This window comes from Trachurus trachurus (genome assembly GCF_905171665.1).
Source record: "Trachurus trachurus genome assembly, chromosome: 2".
In the NCBI taxonomy this organism is placed as follows: Eukaryota; Metazoa; Chordata; class Actinopteri; order Carangiformes; family Carangidae; genus Trachurus; species Trachurus trachurus.
In genome coordinates, this window is record NC_139914.1 from 10,147,753 (window position 1) to 10,166,041 (window position 18,289).

The 18,289-nt window shown below is 42.9% G+C and overlaps 1 protein-coding gene across 1 annotated transcript in view; it reads left to right on the top strand.

Annotated features, from left to right (window-relative positions):
• The first annotated feature begins 2,804 nt into the window (after positions 1-2,804).
• The window catches only part of spega (striated muscle enriched protein kinase a), a 50,474-nt gene continuing 34,989 nt past the window's right edge, over positions 2,805-18,289 (top strand). The window contains exons 1-2 of the mRNA XM_083990714.1: positions 2,805-3,245; positions 4,244-4,795. Coding sequence (XP_083846840.1) covers positions 4,411-4,795 — 385 coding nt within the window. The 5' untranslated portion in view covers positions 2,805-3,245; positions 4,244-4,410. The remainder of the gene's footprint in view (positions 3,246-4,243; positions 4,796-18,289) is intronic.

Consider the following 18,289-nt stretch of genomic DNA (forward strand, 5'->3'; position numbering starts at 1 on the left):
TTAGTGGGTTCTGACTCAGTACTTTACCGGTGCGTTGGGTTGTTTCTGTTATTTTGTCCACTAAAAGTCACTGAGTGCACAGGACTCTGTGTTCAGTGAGTTCCTGCATGTGAAATGTATTTAGATAGAAGACAATCTTTGTTTAATGTTAATACACCTCAGGGTTAAGCAATCAGATTATTGTGAGAGAACAGTTAACACTCAAGTCTAATGTAACATAGTCTAACTCTTAATCCTGGATGTCCCTAGTAAATGGACTACAAGTGAGGAAATAAAATATCCTCATCCTCATGCAATTTACCATTGCATTCCCAATTATTTGAATGCCAGTAACACAATCTCATGAAGAAGTAATACAAACACCTTACAGGGACATTCAAAAAATCTACAAAAACAAAGAGACAGATCATTTGCATGTATAACCAGCAAAAAAAAAAGATTACATGATAAACTTACAAGAAAAAGTCTATTAGGTGCAGATTCTTACACAACCAATGGCATTCAGCTGCAATAACAATAAAATATTGAGGAAAATATTAGGCTATATTCAAGCTCTTGTAGAAACTTGACAATAGCTATGTTTACATGGACACAAATGGTGGTTCAGAGGTGTCGTGCCCTCATTAGCCAACAGAGGGAGACAGGAGCAGATTCCACCAAGGCACCGCAGGGAAAGAAAGATTTTGTGGACATCATACTGCAGTCAAAGGTAAGACAGAAGTCGAATGACAGAGGGATAAAGGCGGATGCAGTGGACATTCCTGTGTGTGTGTGTGTCGCTGCAGGATGAGGATGGACAAGGCCTAACAGATGAGGAGATACAGGCAGAAGCCGACACCTTCATGTTTGCTGGTAAAAAGCAAGGCAATGTAACCTTGTTCAAAATACTGAAAAAACTAAAACTCACAACTTCATTTGATGTCTTTAAAATTTTAAATAAGGATTACATCCTCTTGCCTTTTTCACAGGTCACGACACAACAGCCAGTGCTCTTTCCTGGACACTGTATAATCTAGCAGGCCACGCCAACCATCAGCAAAAATGCAGATAGGAAGTGATGGATCTAATGCAAGGACGAGACAGACAGGAGATAGAGTGGTGAGACAACACACATGCATACAGAATGTAAACTTCATTTCCCGTTTAACAGACTGACGTAATTAAGTCCTTTGGCCTTTTCTATATGTACTTAACCACATCCTCTGAAGGGAGGATCGGGCCCACACTGCAAAAACTCAAAATCTTTCCAAGAGTATTTGTCTCATTTCTAGTCAAAACGAATCTCTTTCTACTTAAAACAAGACTCATCACCTAAAACTTTACTTGTTTTTAGATCATTTTCACTTGTTTCAAACAAATTTTCACTTGAAATAAGTAGAAAAATCTGCCAGTGAAAGCAAGTTTTTTGTGCTTGTAATAAGAAAGAAAAACTTGCTCCACTATCAGATTTTTCTACTTATTTCAAGTAAAAAATATGCTTGAAAGAAGTAAAAAGTGTCTAAAAACAAGCTACTTTTTAATGTGATGAGTCTTATTTTAGGTATAATGAGATTTGTTTTGACTAAAAATGACATTTTGACTAGAAATAAGACAAATATTCTTGGTAAGATTTTGAGTTTTTGCAGTGCAACTCACCTTCACCACCATGTGAGAAAGCCTCAGACTGCACTCTCCTGTGCTGGCTGTCACAAGGAAGTACACCCAGGACATGGCGCTGCCAGGCGATCGGACAGTACCAGAGGGTGAGAGTATGAGAAGGAGAAACTCTTGTCTTGGCTGTGTTAAAAAAAAAACTGGGGATTGAGAGAATGTCTTTTGGGTGGATTCCCAGTTTGTTGACCTCAAAAGGGAAGTGAAATTCCTAGTTTGTTAGTCAGTTTTCAGAGTCATGTAGCTATTGACCTCAAAATACTTCTCTGTTCCTGCTCAGGTGTTGACAGTAGACTGGAAACACATCTGAATCATTTCACACTAACTCAACAAACCCGATAAACCCGCAGCATCATGCCTACACCAGAAACGTCACAGTACAGGCTGACCATTAGTTAGCATTAGCATTAGCAATAGCACGATGCCATTTTCTTCACAATCTGGCCCCTGAGCTCCGCCTCTCACGTGACATCAACATACTCAATATGCTGACGTATAGCCAACGTAACCAGATGTAAATATTTATATATTTTGGACCCGTCAAAAATTATAAAACAGTTATTTATATAACTATAAAAAAATACTTTTATTCTGCACCCCTCTAGACGTTCTGTGGGTTTTTTTTTTTTTTTTTAATTTAGCGTTTTGATGAAAAAGTTGTATATATAACCTTTAACCTGTGGAGTTTTTAGCTTTTAAATAACATGACTTGACACGTTTCTGTAGCTTCAACTGAAACATCAGTCACACAGGGGAGAACTAATGGTTTGACAGCTGAGGAAAAAACAAGCAAATTAGGATTCATAAAGAAATAAGAAGGGAAAAAAAGAACATGTGTGAAATTCTGTTGTGTCTATTGTGTTTGTTCAGACCAGTTACATGACGTTGTGTTGTTATATCACTGCCCTACAATTGTATGAATCACTAAGTCCTGTCTTTATTCTTAGACTTTCTTTTTATAGCAGCTCCAACTGTCACACGCACGCTGTCTCTGCCTGTCTCACATAAATACACACACACACACTTTGGTTGATAACGTTATCTAGAGGGCTTTGAGTGTGGGAGCTTTGGTGTGTGTGTGTGTGTAGGTCATACATGGCAGCCCAAGAAATGTGACCTATCTGTGGTGGTGCAGCTGTCGTTTTGCAACCTGAGGGACTTGGGGGTGAAGCAGCGAGGCAGGGGAGACTGGAGAGAGAGGGGAGACCAACAACATGAGCTGCTTTAAATGCTTAGGAGACTAAAAAGTTTAAAAGTGTGTGTTTTTGTGAATAGCACTCCAAGGTAGTTAATGAAAACACACTAGAGCAGGAGGCCTGAGTGGTTTGACATTTAGGTAAATCCCTGTCTCCCTGTCTCTCCGCTCCTCAGCAGGGTTAAAGCTGTTGAAAGGGACCATGGCGGTGGCTGCTAATGCTACATGATCTCTGCTGGACTTACACCTACAGTCCGCGCTCACCAAAGGACACAGAGAGACACGGGCTTTAGCAAATGATTTGAGATGAAATATTCTGCTCCATGGATCTTGTTACCTTAACTTGGACTTTGCGGGGATGTCCAAAGGGATTCCTTTCGGCTTTAATGGCAAAAGTGAGGTAAGGTGCATTTCGTTCCATTATCGGGTAAAGTCTATTTCGGGGCAACTCTTTGGATCAGCAAATTAGTGGAATGTCCTGAATTAGCACAGGAAGCAAAACCAAAATACTGATGTACGTACACGCCTTCATTCGGCCTACTATTCCTTGACTTGTATTTATTTATTCTATTTTTGAATGGTTATTTGATTAACTTTCTAAAAATGGTGTGAAATTAAATATTGAAATGGCAGGACATCCTGTAAATCAAACAAATGCAACCCAGGGTCCCGATCTGGCAACCCCCCTCAGTAAACAAACACACAAAAACAGTCAGACTTTTTATAAAGTTGAGCCAGCAATAACCACCAGGTTACTATAAAGGAAACGCTCCCAGTGTTAAATAGGGCGGGGGGACAGGAGGGGGGGTGTCAGAGTCCTTCCTACCAACCTCCTTCTGAAGACTTTTATGACATTATATACTTCATAACATCTCTGGCTGTCATTTGAGTGTAAAACTACTACTATAATGGGTGGAAGCAAATACATTTTGGGGAACTTGAAAGAAAAAAAAAGAGGCATCGATGTCTTCCTCAGTTTGTAACTAAAGATTTGTCGGGAAAAATGTGCCACAGAGGCCAAAGCTGTGTGGTACTGTACCTGTACCGTCACTTGAGTGGTGTTTCTCAGAGTTAACAACGCTCCTCATGAGCAGCAGAGCACATTATGCAACTGTTTTACAGGCTGAGTAGCACTTCAGTCGACTTTGACATGCAAAGTAGATGGAGTACCTCTGACTGCATGCCTTCTTTTTACACCGCTGCTGTCATTTTTTATGGAGAGGAAGACATCATTCACATAACTGCAACAGGGGCTGCTTGTCATAAAAATGTAAAAATGGACTTGTGAACCCCTTTCCACAAAGGAACAATGTTTTGTCAACCAATTAGACTATGGTGTTAAAAGTGTCTATAGATAACTGTGATGCCAATCTGATTGATGTACTCTAATTGTTCCAGTCCCCAGTGCAACAGTCCAGGGCTAACAGCCTCCACACTCCCTGTGAGCCCAGAGATATCTGAACTGATGGAGCCTTTCAGAAGAGGCCTTCAATGACTTGACACCCCGATCAATTACCAGATAAAAAAAAAAAAGAAGTCCATAAAGAAGTGTGAAAGAAATCAAGATGGCAGGCGTCCCTGGATCCAGTCCCAGGCTCGACATCCCATCCAAGAGGCCCAAAGTCACCAAGGGCCGCGTTGTTCCAGATGTTCCAGGGGCCCAGGCGCAGGAACCCACGCCGCCGGTGTTCACCCGTAAACTCCGCAAGGCAGCGGTGGGGACAGGCTGCGATATCCGACTCAGGGTGTCGCTGGCAGGATTTCCTAAACCTTGGCTGGCCTGGTACCACAACGAGGAGCTCCTTCCTCCGTCGGAAGCCCAGGACTCGGCGGGACTGTGGATACGGGACTGCCACACAAGCGACGCCGGCTTGTACACCTGCGTGGCGACCAATGAGCTGGGAGAGGCGAGCTGCAGCGCCGTGTTGGCCATCATGGACCTTGGCGAAGGTAACACCCAACTTACTAAAACTTTCTTTAACAGGAAGTCCTACAGTAAGTCGGAGCATTGGATTTTCAAACTTTTGTCGTATAAACAGGTTGTGATTTGGTCCTCTTCAAACACACCAGTGGCTCACTTACCGTAAAAACACATTTCCTCTTTGCATTTCTCATTACTTTCCTTCCTAATTAATATTTAATCTCATTATCTCAAAAGTCCACCAACATCAAAGACTAGTGTGTTTTGATGATCAGACAGTAACCCTGTCCTCCACGTCCACAGAGCAGCACTGGGAGATACTTAAAATTAGCCTGTGGATTTAAATAGAGACTCAGATTTGCGGCAGATGAGGAGTGGCACCTGTCGTTACTTTCTATCTGCTGCACAGCTGAACCTTTTGGCTGTTGTTTGTTGTTGTCACCTCACCTGGTGATTATGTTCTTTCTCTGAGGATGTGTTGGCATAATTCCCATGAGAGGAGTTGTGTTTAAAGGGATAGTTCAACATTTTGGCAAATTGGCCCATTGCCATAATCCGTATAATCATAGCAGTAGGTTCGTTACCTATAATTGTCGGTGCAAGCTATTTCTAGAACGGCAGAGCAGAGCCGCGAGCTGCTCAGAGCTACGCTACAAAGGCTAATGGGTTTTCAAGGTAAATTCATGTAAAACCGCTGATGCGCGTTCCTGTTGGGGGCAGTTTTTCGGCAAGCAGTCTCTGCATTTGCCTCAAAAACAACTCTGTCTCGTGACGTTACATTATTATCTCATAGCGTGGTGAATGTGCAGGTCACAACTTGTCCACCAGAGCGTTTTGGAGTTGTTGGATTGTGTATTTGATGAGTTTGATGAAGGAAACCAAGAAATCCCATTAGCCTCCGTAGCGTAGCTCTGAGCAGCTCGCGGCTCTGCTCCGCCGTTCTAAAAATAGCTTGCACGGACAATTAAAGGTTAAGAACCTATTCCTAAAACGATAGGGATTATGGCAATGGGCCAATTTGCCAAATTGTTGAACTATTCCTTTAAGACAGAGCTACTGTATATTGAGTGTGAAACTCTGACAGTCTGACTACAAGCTTTGTCTCATGAATATTGTGATTTTGATTTGAATCAATATTATGCAGATCTCTAAGTTACCATGTTGTGCCTTGAGTCTGTTTGCGTTGGTGTTGCACCGGAAGAAACTTTGAACTTTGCAACAGTAAACTTTTCGAGGCTTGAACTGAAGAAACAGGGGAACAATGAGGCCACAGTGAAACTGCACGGATTATATTTGTTTGAAAAAATCAGTCCTTTTCTGTTTTTGTGTCTCTGTAACGCCGTAGCGGGACAGCGTCGCTCAGGGTGGTCGTTCCTGTCGGCATAAATCCACACAGCAAAGTACGTGAGACATAAATTATCTTTACGAGCAGTCCCACCTCCCACCTCCTCTTTATCATTTCATACTCTTAGCATATCACTTCCTCTCTGCGGAATGCAAATGAGATACCGTTAGGGACAGAGTCAGTCCACCAGTTCCCGCAGCTGAAGTAGCAGTGTGAAAGTGCATGTCTTAACATGTAAGGATGTGCTTTCAGTGTCTTGTGTGCTGATGGATTTGACTGGCTTGTCTATCATTTCCCAGTTTATCTTGTCACCTCTGTCTGGAGGAGATAAGGATTTGTCAGTGTGGCGTCTCAGCTCTCCTCCGCGCCTCAGTGACCGACTGCAGCAGCGTTTACCAGACCCCTGTGTGTCTCACAAAGCCTTTTTTCCATATGTCATACAAAAAAAATCAATCAACTTTGACTTTTTACATTTAGAAAATCATTTAGAAAACTGAACTCTTGTATTGAGACAGGTTCTTTTGATTTGGCAGAAACTGAGCTCATTGTGTGAAACTGGACATGGGCCGGTATAAATAAATACTCCCGAGCAGTTTGCATCATCCACTCGAGTCCTTGGCGTAGAATGGCTCGCGGTGAGATCATTGTGCCGCCGTCCATGTCCGTGGCCTGTGAAGAAAGTTGACAGTTGAGCTCACATGTCAGCGGCTCTAACACTATGAGCTGGCGCGTATGGTCCAGCTGACATATCACTCAGCACCTCTCTGTCCTCTCAGATCAGTCCAGCACTGGGCTGCTACCTTTTGACCTCTGTTCCCCATTACGTATTTCTACTCTTTGTTTCCTTCTTTTCATCTGTCTCTTCTCATTTCAGCCTGATTGAGGTGATGATTTTCCTTGTCACAAATGTAATTGAATCGGTTTTTATCCAATTTCTTTGTCATAACCCATCTCTGTTTCTTTCTTGCTTTTGATCAGTGACCAGAACTGTCAATTGGGATTTCATTTAGAAATGAGACTTGGACTTCACTGCCATAGAACATGACTTATTATTGTGAGACTTGAACCTCAAAAGACTTGGCAATCGTCTGAATTCTGACCTGGAACAAGAAAACAAACACTGCCTCAGGACAGATCTTAAATATTTAACTCTCCGCCCAGCGCATTGACAGAATTTATATTATGTTAAGACTTATTTGAAAGGAAATATTGAAATGATGTGACTTCCTCTTGCTTCAACAGACTTGGACTTACTTAGTTTCATGACAAGCTTTGGCTGATTCATGTTACTATTTGTATAAATAGCAGATAAAAGCTGCACGGCATCAAAAGAGTTTTTTTTTTTTTTTTGTCCTTGATTTTACCTGTTTTCTTGGGCCAGGCTGCTGAACTTATCTCTCTGACCTCTGCCTCTCTCCTCCATCTCCCCTGCTTTCTCTCCCCCCCCGGTGGTTATTTATGGCCCCGGTATGTGTCGTGCCGTCCACAGGGCTCGTGCTCTAGTGGATGCCGCCGGCCCCCTTCTCCGATTGCACCAGCAGACATCACAGATAATTATAGCATCACCACGGTCAAGACGCGGCGCTGTCACACTCAATCACGGTCAGCGTGATGAAAGAGAGACGAGGAGGGTGTACTAAGACGAGAGGGGGGGAGGAGGGGGCTGCGACTGTGTATATTTGTGGTGGTGTGTGTTAGTGTGTATCGGTGCACATGTGTGCGGTTAATTATAATGACTGTTCTGGCTGCTTTGGAGCATCTCTCAGTGAGTCAGACAGTCGGGTCTGTCACTTTATGATATCACAACCAGGAACCAGGAGTGTCACAAGTCCAGACAACTTTATTGATATCGCTGCCTGACATACAGCTTTTGATTAACATACTGTCAGACATCCAAAAAGGCTGAGCTGGTTTGATTGAAGCTGTGGGAAAGCAGCGCGTCGGTCACCTGTGGTATTTTAAGCTACGTTTACAGTCGTCAGGAGATCGCTGTCGTATCGTGACGCAGGAGCACAAACCTCCCCAGGCGTGACTGGCAGTTACTCACAAGATAACATTTAAAAAAGGTCTTTGTCGCACCTTTTAACCCTCGGCTCCCCGAGGCTCCGGACACCCTGAGGGCTTGCAAGATAAATCGGTGGGGTTGCAGAGTGAACACATACTTCTGCTGCAGCTTTTCAGCTTTCAAAAACCTATAATACTATTAACTTATGCATCCTGCAAGTAGGGAATATTTAAGGAGTGAAATAGAAAATAACACTATGATGCTTACAGTTTACATCACACCAGAGCAGTATATGATTAAAGCTGTACAATAACAAGCTATTTTGATAAATAGACAGCTTGTATGACTATATTACAGTTATGATATCTGAAACTCGACTCTAGCTTGTATCCTGATCCGATGTGTTTAGAAGAACTTACAAGATGATCAGTCAGGTGATAAATCATAGGTCAGTTAGTTACAGATCTGAAATCAGTCGTTCCTGGTGGAGGCAGCTGTTTAGATGCGGTCATTTGTCAGAGATGTGGTATTCAGCAGCATCAACCCCCCCCCAATATGAATGCCAGAGGGTCTGTTACATCACCTGAGGGACATCTATAAAGTAGAGTGACAGGCTGACAGAGACGTCCATGCTACTGTACAGCTCCAGTAACACTTTGACTTTTACATTACATACTTTTACATAGAATTTCACGCAAGTAAAGCATCAGATACATGAATGAAATTAAGTCTCGTAGTCTGAACATTATTTTTTAACCCATGCACAGCTACAGTGTTATTTGTCTCGCCAGCTCTGACGTGTATCAGCTCGTAGCTGTTTGAAATAGACCTACAGTAGGCTATATGTGTGATTGTCTCATTGTCCCTTAGTAGTGTGTGCAGATGTAACTTATCAATATGACTAGGGATGTCACGATTATAGATTTTCTTTGTACGATTATTGTCAAAGAAATAATCACGGTATTACGATTATTATGCGTTGATTAATTTCTACTATTAATATATAACCAATAGGGGTGGGAGAAAAAATCGATTCACATAAATATCGCGATATCTTTTTTTGACGATTTTTAAATAGATTTTTTTTTTTGAAAAATCGATTTTTATTTATTTTTTTTATTTATTTTTTTTTTAATTTTTAAAAAAAATATTGTGCAATGTGCATTTGTTACAGAGAGTACAGGTTTTGAAAAGGGTTTAAGTTCACTTTATAATGGAGTATGTTAATTTATAGGCTCCTACAGTATTTGTGTGCAGACAAATGTTAAAGCAGAAGTAAGTGATATATTTGTGTTAATATAAGTCTTAAATAGTTATATCTTCCGACAGCAATCACTTACATAGAGTGTTTGGTCTGAAACACGGGTCTCTCAGTCACTCTGCTCTGCTCTGAGTCGAGGAGAAAACATTTATCGTATCCTACAGTTTTTATCCAATGAGGAGAGAGAACGGCATGCAGGGCTGTGTGTGCAGCCAAGGGACGCCGTGAATGTGGTGACGTAGGGACGAGGACTGTTATGGTGCGTTCAAGGAAACTCGTATTTTTCCGACCTGTGAAGTCGTACCAGTTCGATCTGGTACATAGACTGTACAAAAAGACGTACTGGTACGAGTTCACCGGTCGGAAGTTACGAGTGGCCGTTATAGTGACTTTCACCGGTAAAACAGGTCGGAAAAACACGAGTGGGTTGCCTGGAACGCTACAAAGTCGTAAGTTGTGACTTGAAGCTGTAATTTATGATTTCAAAAGCCTGCCTGGAACGCAGCATTAGCGAAAACGACCGGATCACTCACTTCTGCTTTAAAAATGCAGACTAAAATCGAGAGAATCTGCAATATCGTAGAATCGCAATTTAAATCAAATCTGTAGTAACCTGAGTGGTTGCTCTCTTAGCAATAATACACGCAGACGCCGGTTACCGTGTTTGCTTTGTTTACTCACACTCCGAGCAGCATACATACATCGGCCAGTAGGCGGAACATTACATGTGCAACACAACAGGTGTGCCTACTTTTTCTTCGACTCATACGGTAACTTTACCTACTCGGCATAAATCCTCGGCTTGACTTGCGTTTTTAATCCTCGTCGCCAGTGTAGTAACCTGAGTGGTTGCTCTCTTAGCAATAATACACGCAGACGCCGGTTACCGTGTTTGCTTTGTTTACTCACACTCCGAGCAGCATACATACATCGGCCAGTAGGCGGAACATTACATGTGCAACACAACAGGTGTGCCTACTTTTTCTTCGACTCATACGGTAACTTTACCTACTCGGCATAAATCCTCGGCTTGACTTGCGTTTTTAATCCTCGTCGCCAGTGTAGTAACCTGAGTGGTTGCTCTCTTAGCAATAATACACGCAGACGCCGGTTACCGTGTTTGCTTTGTTTACTCACACTCCGAGCAGCATACATACATCGGCCAGTAGGCGGAACATTACATGTGCAACACAACAGGTGTGCCTACTTTTACAGGGCGGGGTTACACGAGCCCGCTGACAAAGGTTCCGGGGCGCAGCCCTCTAATGCAGCAGTGATATGCATTCACTCTGCAACAGAATCGCCATCCAAAAAATCATAGAAGAATCGAATCGGCAGAAAAGCATATCGTCCCAGCCCTAATAACCAATTATTAATCCTCCAGGGGAAGTGTTTTAAATATTCAAATCATTAATTGTCATCTATACCAAATGTTTAAGTTTATTTTAATTGTTTGTTTTTTTAATCACAAATGACACGCTAACATTTAAATCCCTACCAATACGTTACGTTAGGTATATGGATTTCTTATATTTACCTATCTGCTTCCGTGTTTCCAACATACTCTTTTTTTTTTGTATTTATTTAATCTTTACAATTGTTTAATACCGTGATTAATTGTGAAAACAAGTAATGGTGACATCCCTATACATGACAACATGTTGGTGTTGTACTGGACTTTCGAAAGCTCCCTTTGGACCGAGCAGAGGACGACAGAGGTCGTTCAGTTTCTCTGTCGCGCTGTGTTTAATCTCCTGCCTATAACTGGGGGAGTGTAAGGGGGAGCAGGCGCTCTGAAAGGGGGGTGCAACGGGAAAGTACAGTACGACTGCAGGGGTTGTACTATGCAGGACTCGAAATAGACCGCTGAAGTTGGCAAAGTAAGGGAGGACTGGGGGAAGACAGGGAGAGGGCAAGAAGGAGAGACATGGCCTGAGGAAGATAAAGTTTAAAGTCTTAAGACGGCACAGCGTTGCTCGACCAGTGTGTGATTAATGTGGCAGAGGAAAGCTTTTTAAAGATATCAGAAAATATGAAACTGGGAGAAATTGGCCAGTTGGAGCCATTTTAAGGAGGTTCCCTTGTTTTTCGATGGAAAAGACTTGAGCAGGACTCAGGGACCTTCTCCAGGGCACAGGTAGCCATCCAGTTGTTCAGCATACGAAGGAAAGACAGCGAGCCATGTTGCGGAGGGAGCTGCTCGATGCACGCAAAGCTCTGAGGAGCACTCGGGAAGGTGTGAGTGGGCCGAAAAGCAAGAAGCAGAGAGGTGAGTGGGAGCTGGTATCGAGACAAAATATATCCTGTGATAACACAAAACGGTTTTGTTGGGGATCCTTTTTAATACTGTAGGGAATCACGAAATGCAAAGTCAACCAAGTGGAACAGCTGTAATGGAAATGAAAACAAGGTTATACACTGGAGGCCGCTCCTGCTGCTGCTTAATTAGATTTAGCCTGTCTCTCTCTTGTATGCCCTCAGATTATGCTTTTTACTGTAGGCTTTACTTTTAAGGTACAACAGTCCTGTCTGCAGTGAAAATTTGAACTCAATAGCCCATAATGGATAACATTTTAAACTACTAAAAGAAAAGGATAAAGGTAACCATGTCTGCCCCATACGGAAGAGGATTAGGGCCATTTTTGTGGGGGAAAAAATCTTTAAAATTCTGAATGCTGAGTTTAAAGTCAGAATTCTGAGATTAAAGGTCCAATGTGTAAAATGAGGGGAAACGGTGACATCTAGCATTCCGATTCTATTGTTTATCTATTAAATAATTATATTGTTTATGAACGTGAAACTCTTGAAACCTGCTCTCTGGTTGGCTGGATTTTCCATTCAGTACAAACATGGCGGCGCAAGATGGCGACACTCTCTAAGCAAGACCCTTGCTATATGTATATATAAAAGAAGAATTCTAAGGCTATGAAAACCAAACAGATTTTATTTTATAGCAGTTTTACACTAATACAAATATATTCATTGGTAGTATATTCAGATTTTGCCAATAAACCTTGACAAATATTACACACTGTCCCTTTAAAGTCAGAATTCAGAAGCTGTGTTTTTCCAAAGGTATTGTCAAATCTTGTCCAACCAGTCATCATGTAATGATGAAAGTATTTACAGATATTCTCTTAGCAGCCCAAATGATTACCAGAGTTGGAAAAAAAAAAGGGTCATCCCATCCTCAAAGTCCGAAAAAGCTCTTCTAATTATAAACATAAGATATGCAAACTCTCTGAAACTTTTAATGATAAGACCAGAAATGAAAGAACTGGAGTTGGAAAAAAAAGAAAGAAGGTTTTGATCCTCTTATTAGTCGTATTATTTTCACGGGTAAATGTGCTGCAGTTGAACTTCTGCTCAGCCGGTGTCTGTTTCAGACAACACACAGCATGGCATCCCTGCTCTCACCATCTTCTCATCGACCCAGTCCTGGTCTGGTCTGGTCTGGTCTGGCCTGCCACCAGCTCACGTTGGCACACCGGAGCCGCAGATAATCTATAGCTGCTTGATGATTTCACATTCTCGAAATATTATCTCCGAGTGGATTAAGGATACAGTACAATTAATTAGCCTCTCCGTTCTCACGAGGCAGCTGAAGCAATATGTGGCGGGCTGAAGCCAAAACGCTGTTTCTGTGCTGTTTGGTCTGGCAGAGGACGTGTTTGTGTTCCATCCCCGCTGGTACACAGTCATTCACAGGAACCCACAGGGATTTGGTCCGGATTAGGTGGTAGGATCAGGTTGCAGCGTGACTGTCAACATTGGCCACCGTCGTTTGGGATTTCCAGAACTCGCCGTATGAACTGAATCGACTCGAGCACCTCTCACATTCGCTTCTGAAGGGAATTCGGTGGCATTATATCAAGAAGTATCGGCTTTAGTTGTGGTTGTTTTCTTCTCCGTTGTGCAGCTGCAAACTGTGGTTGTGAACTTAGTTTATTCTTTAGCCAAACACTAGAAATCAGACGAATTACTCTTTGTCTTTATGCAACTTGACATTGATATATTTTTGTTTCTTTTTAAAAAAGAAAAATCATTCAGAGATGGCATGAACTCATTATTTCTCTGAGGTTATTTTTGCTCGTGGAGTTTCGGACCACTGGAGCATGCATGTGCTGCTTTCCCAAATGTTGTCCTTACCCGTATTTCCTTCAGGAAATGCATTCTCTTATAGTTCCTCTTAAAACTTTTCTCTTTGCCAACAATGTGCATGAACAATGGCGAAAAGTGCACCATCATTAGATTAACAGGTGGCCATAGGTTATCTCCAGGAAATCACACAGTCCAGGCAGAGCTTCTATATTAAAAAAACAAAGTTACATCTGGTTTGATGTGACCAGATTTGATGCAGAAGCAGCGTGATCTGATCACAGCAGCAGAAGCAGTTTTTTTCCTTTGTGGGGAGATGATGGCAGACTTGCTGCTGATAAAGCTGTATGCCTTGGAGGCATTCATCAACGCTGCTCGGCAGAAAGCAGCCTCTGTCACAAAATCAATGGGTTTCCGTGAAGTCTGCTTACTCTCTCGACGTTGTTTTTAAGATAATTAAACTATAGCGTGGTCCAATTTGCATCTGTCCAAAGTCTTTCTAATGTTCATTAGGTGTCTATGATTCCTCCATCTGTGCTGAGATTGAAAGATGCCTGGTTTTGTAGCTGTGGATGAGGAAACACTAATACTGAAGTCTGAAGCAGCACCGAGGACCGTGTGGCCTCCTGATTCTGAACCATCACGCGATCCAAACTCAGAGTAAGATAAATGACATGCACCAGCAGAATCTAATTATCTTTTCTTAATGGCTGATATTGTTTGATATCCCAGGCAGATGCTCGGTTGAAGTCGAGTCGCCGTGGCTTTTAGCAGGCGAAAAAAAAAAAACCCTCATGAGAGATCTTTCCATGCAGCATGAAATGGAAGCTGTGCCACCGTATCTGGCCTCTCAGCGGATGATGGTCATGGAATCTTGTGTTATGATGGGCTTATTGATCCGGCGGGGAGGAGAGGAGAGGAGAGGAAGGGGAGTGGGAGGGGGGGGGCGTTTGAACTGTTACTTGGGGGTGTATCCCGTATCACGCATAAAGCATCGGTATTGATTGCTGCACTCTGTGCCGGACCGAATGCCTCTCACCGGTGACGGATGGAGGAGGAGTGCGAGGCGGGCTGAGGGTGAAGAGAGGGAGGTTTGTTAAAATAACAAGTGCAAATCGAGATCCGCCGCTTCTGGGTTCATCTCCAGTCAGGAGAGGGTGAGCGTTAGTGATTGTCAGATGAATGACAACAAAAAAAAAGAAAAAAGCGTATGATCCAGAATCAAAATCAAAATCCACATTCACCAAACAAGTTCCACGGCAGGCGTAAATCTTCCATATTGATTCTATAGGCCATAAACAGTCACATGCCTCACTTAACGATGCTAAAGGGCACCTCCGTACACCGTGCTGATATGTAGATGAGGATTCTGGGTTATTAGTTGGAGAGTGAGATCTGGGTCTGCCTCTTAATTATTTTTAGATCTGTTTGATGGAGGAGGTGTGTGTGTGTCTGTGTGTCGGTGTGTGTGGAGGGGGCACAGATGTGTCTGAAAGAACAATTATGGTGTGTCAGAGTGCGAATTAGAGCCAGACAGAGGCGTTTGAAGCAGCAGCAGCGACGGGGTGGGAAGCTGTTTGCCCAACAAATCAGACATTTGGAGCAGAGTGCTCGGTTTTATTCCCTTTGTCTGATTTACACAGGCCTGTCTATGGAGGTAGATGGCATCAATACTGGTTCAGTGAGATGAGGATGAGACAGGATGGGATGGAGGAGTGAAGGAGATATCTAAGCAACACTTTGCTGTTTCCTTTCATGCTGTTTGTGGTATCAACTTTTCAAAGTGAAAATATGCTAATGTTGTGTTTTTGGCTTTTTTTCCCCCATCGCTCTCACTCCTGTTGTCTTTCTGGGTCAAATTGACCCTATCTGTTCCCTTCCTCCATCCTCCCCTCCTTCCTTCCTTCCCTTCGTCCTTACTTCTTCTTCCTTCCTCTTTAGATCCAATTGACCTGATCTGTTCCCTCTCTCCATTTTTCTTCCCTTCCTTTTTCCCCTTCCTTCTTTCCCTTCTTCTTCCTTCCTTGAACGAATCTGTTCCCTCCCTCCATCTTTCTTTCCACAATCCTTTTTCCCTCCCTTGCTTCCTTCCTTCTTCCTTCCTTTTTGACCCAATTGACCCAATTTGTTCATTCCCTCCTTCCTTCTAGTCTATCTTATCTTCCTTTTCCCCTTCATTCTTACCTCCCATCTTTCCCTTTGTCCTTCCTTCCTTTCCTCCTTCCTTCCTTGACCCAGGAGGACAACAGTTAAACAACCACAACATGAGGAGCCAGTCAGTTATTTAACATTCGCTTGTTCCAATTTCCTGTTCTTCTCTGCGGTGTATTATCATAAATGTCATCTTTTTTATTATTATTATTATTATTGCTTAGAGGGGGGTGGGGAAGCAATTTGAAGACGTTGTTGCTTTGGGAAATTGCAACAAACCTCTTTGCTGTATATTTAGGTCATTTGACAGACAAACCGACGGAGCTTGATTTGCACCGAGCTGAAATCCACAGGGGAGAGATGTGTATGTTTGCCGTTCCCGTCCAAACAGCCGGTGGCAGGTGGAGGCATGACCCTATCACTGGTTAAAGCTCACAGACATGGAATCTAGATAAATAATTGATTGGTTCTGGGTTGTGCTGGAGGCTGCGTCCTGATGCAGAGAGGAAAACAAAGAGAGGAGAATAGACTGAGAAGCTGAGAAGGGTTTCTGTTCATATTCAGGGGACCTGTATTCATATTATTTATTTAAAAAAAACAGATATATTTCACCTCTTCTTCTTTTATGTCCAGCCATTTCATCCCCTCTGTCTCTCTTGCTTCGCCTCCTCCCCCGTGACTCTTTCCCCCCTCCATGCTGCTTGTGTCTTGCTCTCGCCTCCGCGCTCTTGTCTCTTCTCTTTGTCTCCCCCCTCTCTGATTCCTTTCATTGCCTCCCTCTCTTTCTCTCTTTCTCTCTCTCTTCTTTCGTTCCTGCTGCTCAGGGGGGGAAAAAAAAGAAAAAGTCAACACACTCTGCTGAAGCCAGTTGTTTTCTTCCTAATTTTCTTTCCACCTCCTCTTATTCTCCACTCTCATCACTGCAATCAAGACCAACACACCCCCTTTTCTGCTCAGACTTCCAACCCCCACCTCCTCTCGTTCCGAGTGTGCGCTCTCGTCGAGGCAGAACCGGCAAAGCAGGAGGAGGAGGAGGTGGGGAGGAGGAGGAGGAGGGGGGGAGTCGGACAAACCAGCTGAGAATTGCCCCTCTAACGGCAGCCTCTACGTCAGAGAGGGACGCTGTTCACATCAGCGGATACACACTCCGACACAAAGACACCTGGCTTCGGTTTATGTGCATCCTCCTCTCTCTTTCTTTCTTTCACTCTCTCATTTTCCCCTCCGTCTCTCTCTCTATCTCTCTATCTATCTGCCAGACCGGAGAATAAACACACCCACGCAACAAAAGGCAGCTGAATCCTGTTTTGAATCTTTTTTCTTTTTTTTTTTTGCATATTTTTTCATTAATGCCACACCCTGGGCTTTTTTGGGTTGTAGGGATTTTTCGGTGAGCCCATGCCACAGGTAATCGTTCACGTTTCACATTGACCCACTTCTTTAAGATGAAGAAAATCTGGTCCAAGAAGAGATTTCAGGTGAGTTTGCTCCTTAATGGAGGATAAAGTGCATTTAATGATGATGTTGTTTTGCTGTATCTGGCTTGTTCTTCATAGAATAGTATCTTTTTACATATTGAGATGTCATACCACACCCTTTACTTGATTACGAGATGCAAATCTGTTACTTTGTAATCGATAAATTAACATTTTAGGAAGTGTATTATCAATAACGACAGCATTTACTGTAATTCTCTTGGGTAAATGCTAATGGAGCGAATGCATGTGATGTGAGGATAACCTAACAAAGAAATTCAACTCTTACCAGATAGGAAAAAAAATGTTTTGATGCCCAGTCTGAAAAACTGAAAATCTTTTTTTAAAAAGCAAAACTGAAGCGGCACAGTGATCCACTTTCATATGACATCAAACGGTCCAAATTCCTGCTCCGCTTCCCTCTGTGTCTCTGGGTCCGTGTGGTGAAATATGCATCCTGCCTTGGCATCTGTGACAGCTTTGTTGTTTAATAAGTAATTCATATAAACAGGTCCCCCCCTCCCTGTAAAATTCAGAGCATATTGAAAAGTGTGTCAGTAGGCTACACTCCGTGGAGAAACCAGAATCAGGGCAGACGGTCACAGTGGCTCAGAAGTAAGCAAAGCTGGTTTCTGATGGCCGCTTTGCCTCCTCTGAATTCTGCATCAATATCAAACCCTGGAGATGTGTCCTTTTGCTTCCAGCAGCAGATTTGTTGGAATAATACTGCCAGGATTTGGATTATACCCATAGAATCATTTTTATTTGAAGTATTTGCCAAATTCAGCCCCCTTTTCTAAAAGGATGATGTTCATAGCTGGGCTCTGCTGATACGATTGCCTCGAGGCCGTAACAATGGAGATCACGACAACGATGGAAGCTTCTAGCCGAGTCTGTCAAAGAACAGTTACCACCAGGCAACAGTTAATCAAATTGCCTGACACGAAAAAGGCATTAACCAATGGGGAGTGCGCAGCGAACGTAGGGGGAAATGAGTGTGAAATGAGTCATTTCAGTTTGCACTTTCTGCTCCTTTTCCATTCGCTGCAAAGCAGTGAGTCATTCTGAGGAGCTCTCCTTGGTGCTGATTGACAGGCTGTCCAAGAAGCAGCTTCGCCATCTGCTTCCTCAGCACCGACACTCACTTTAAACCACGCGTGGAGAGTTTGTCAGATTTTGTATTTTCAT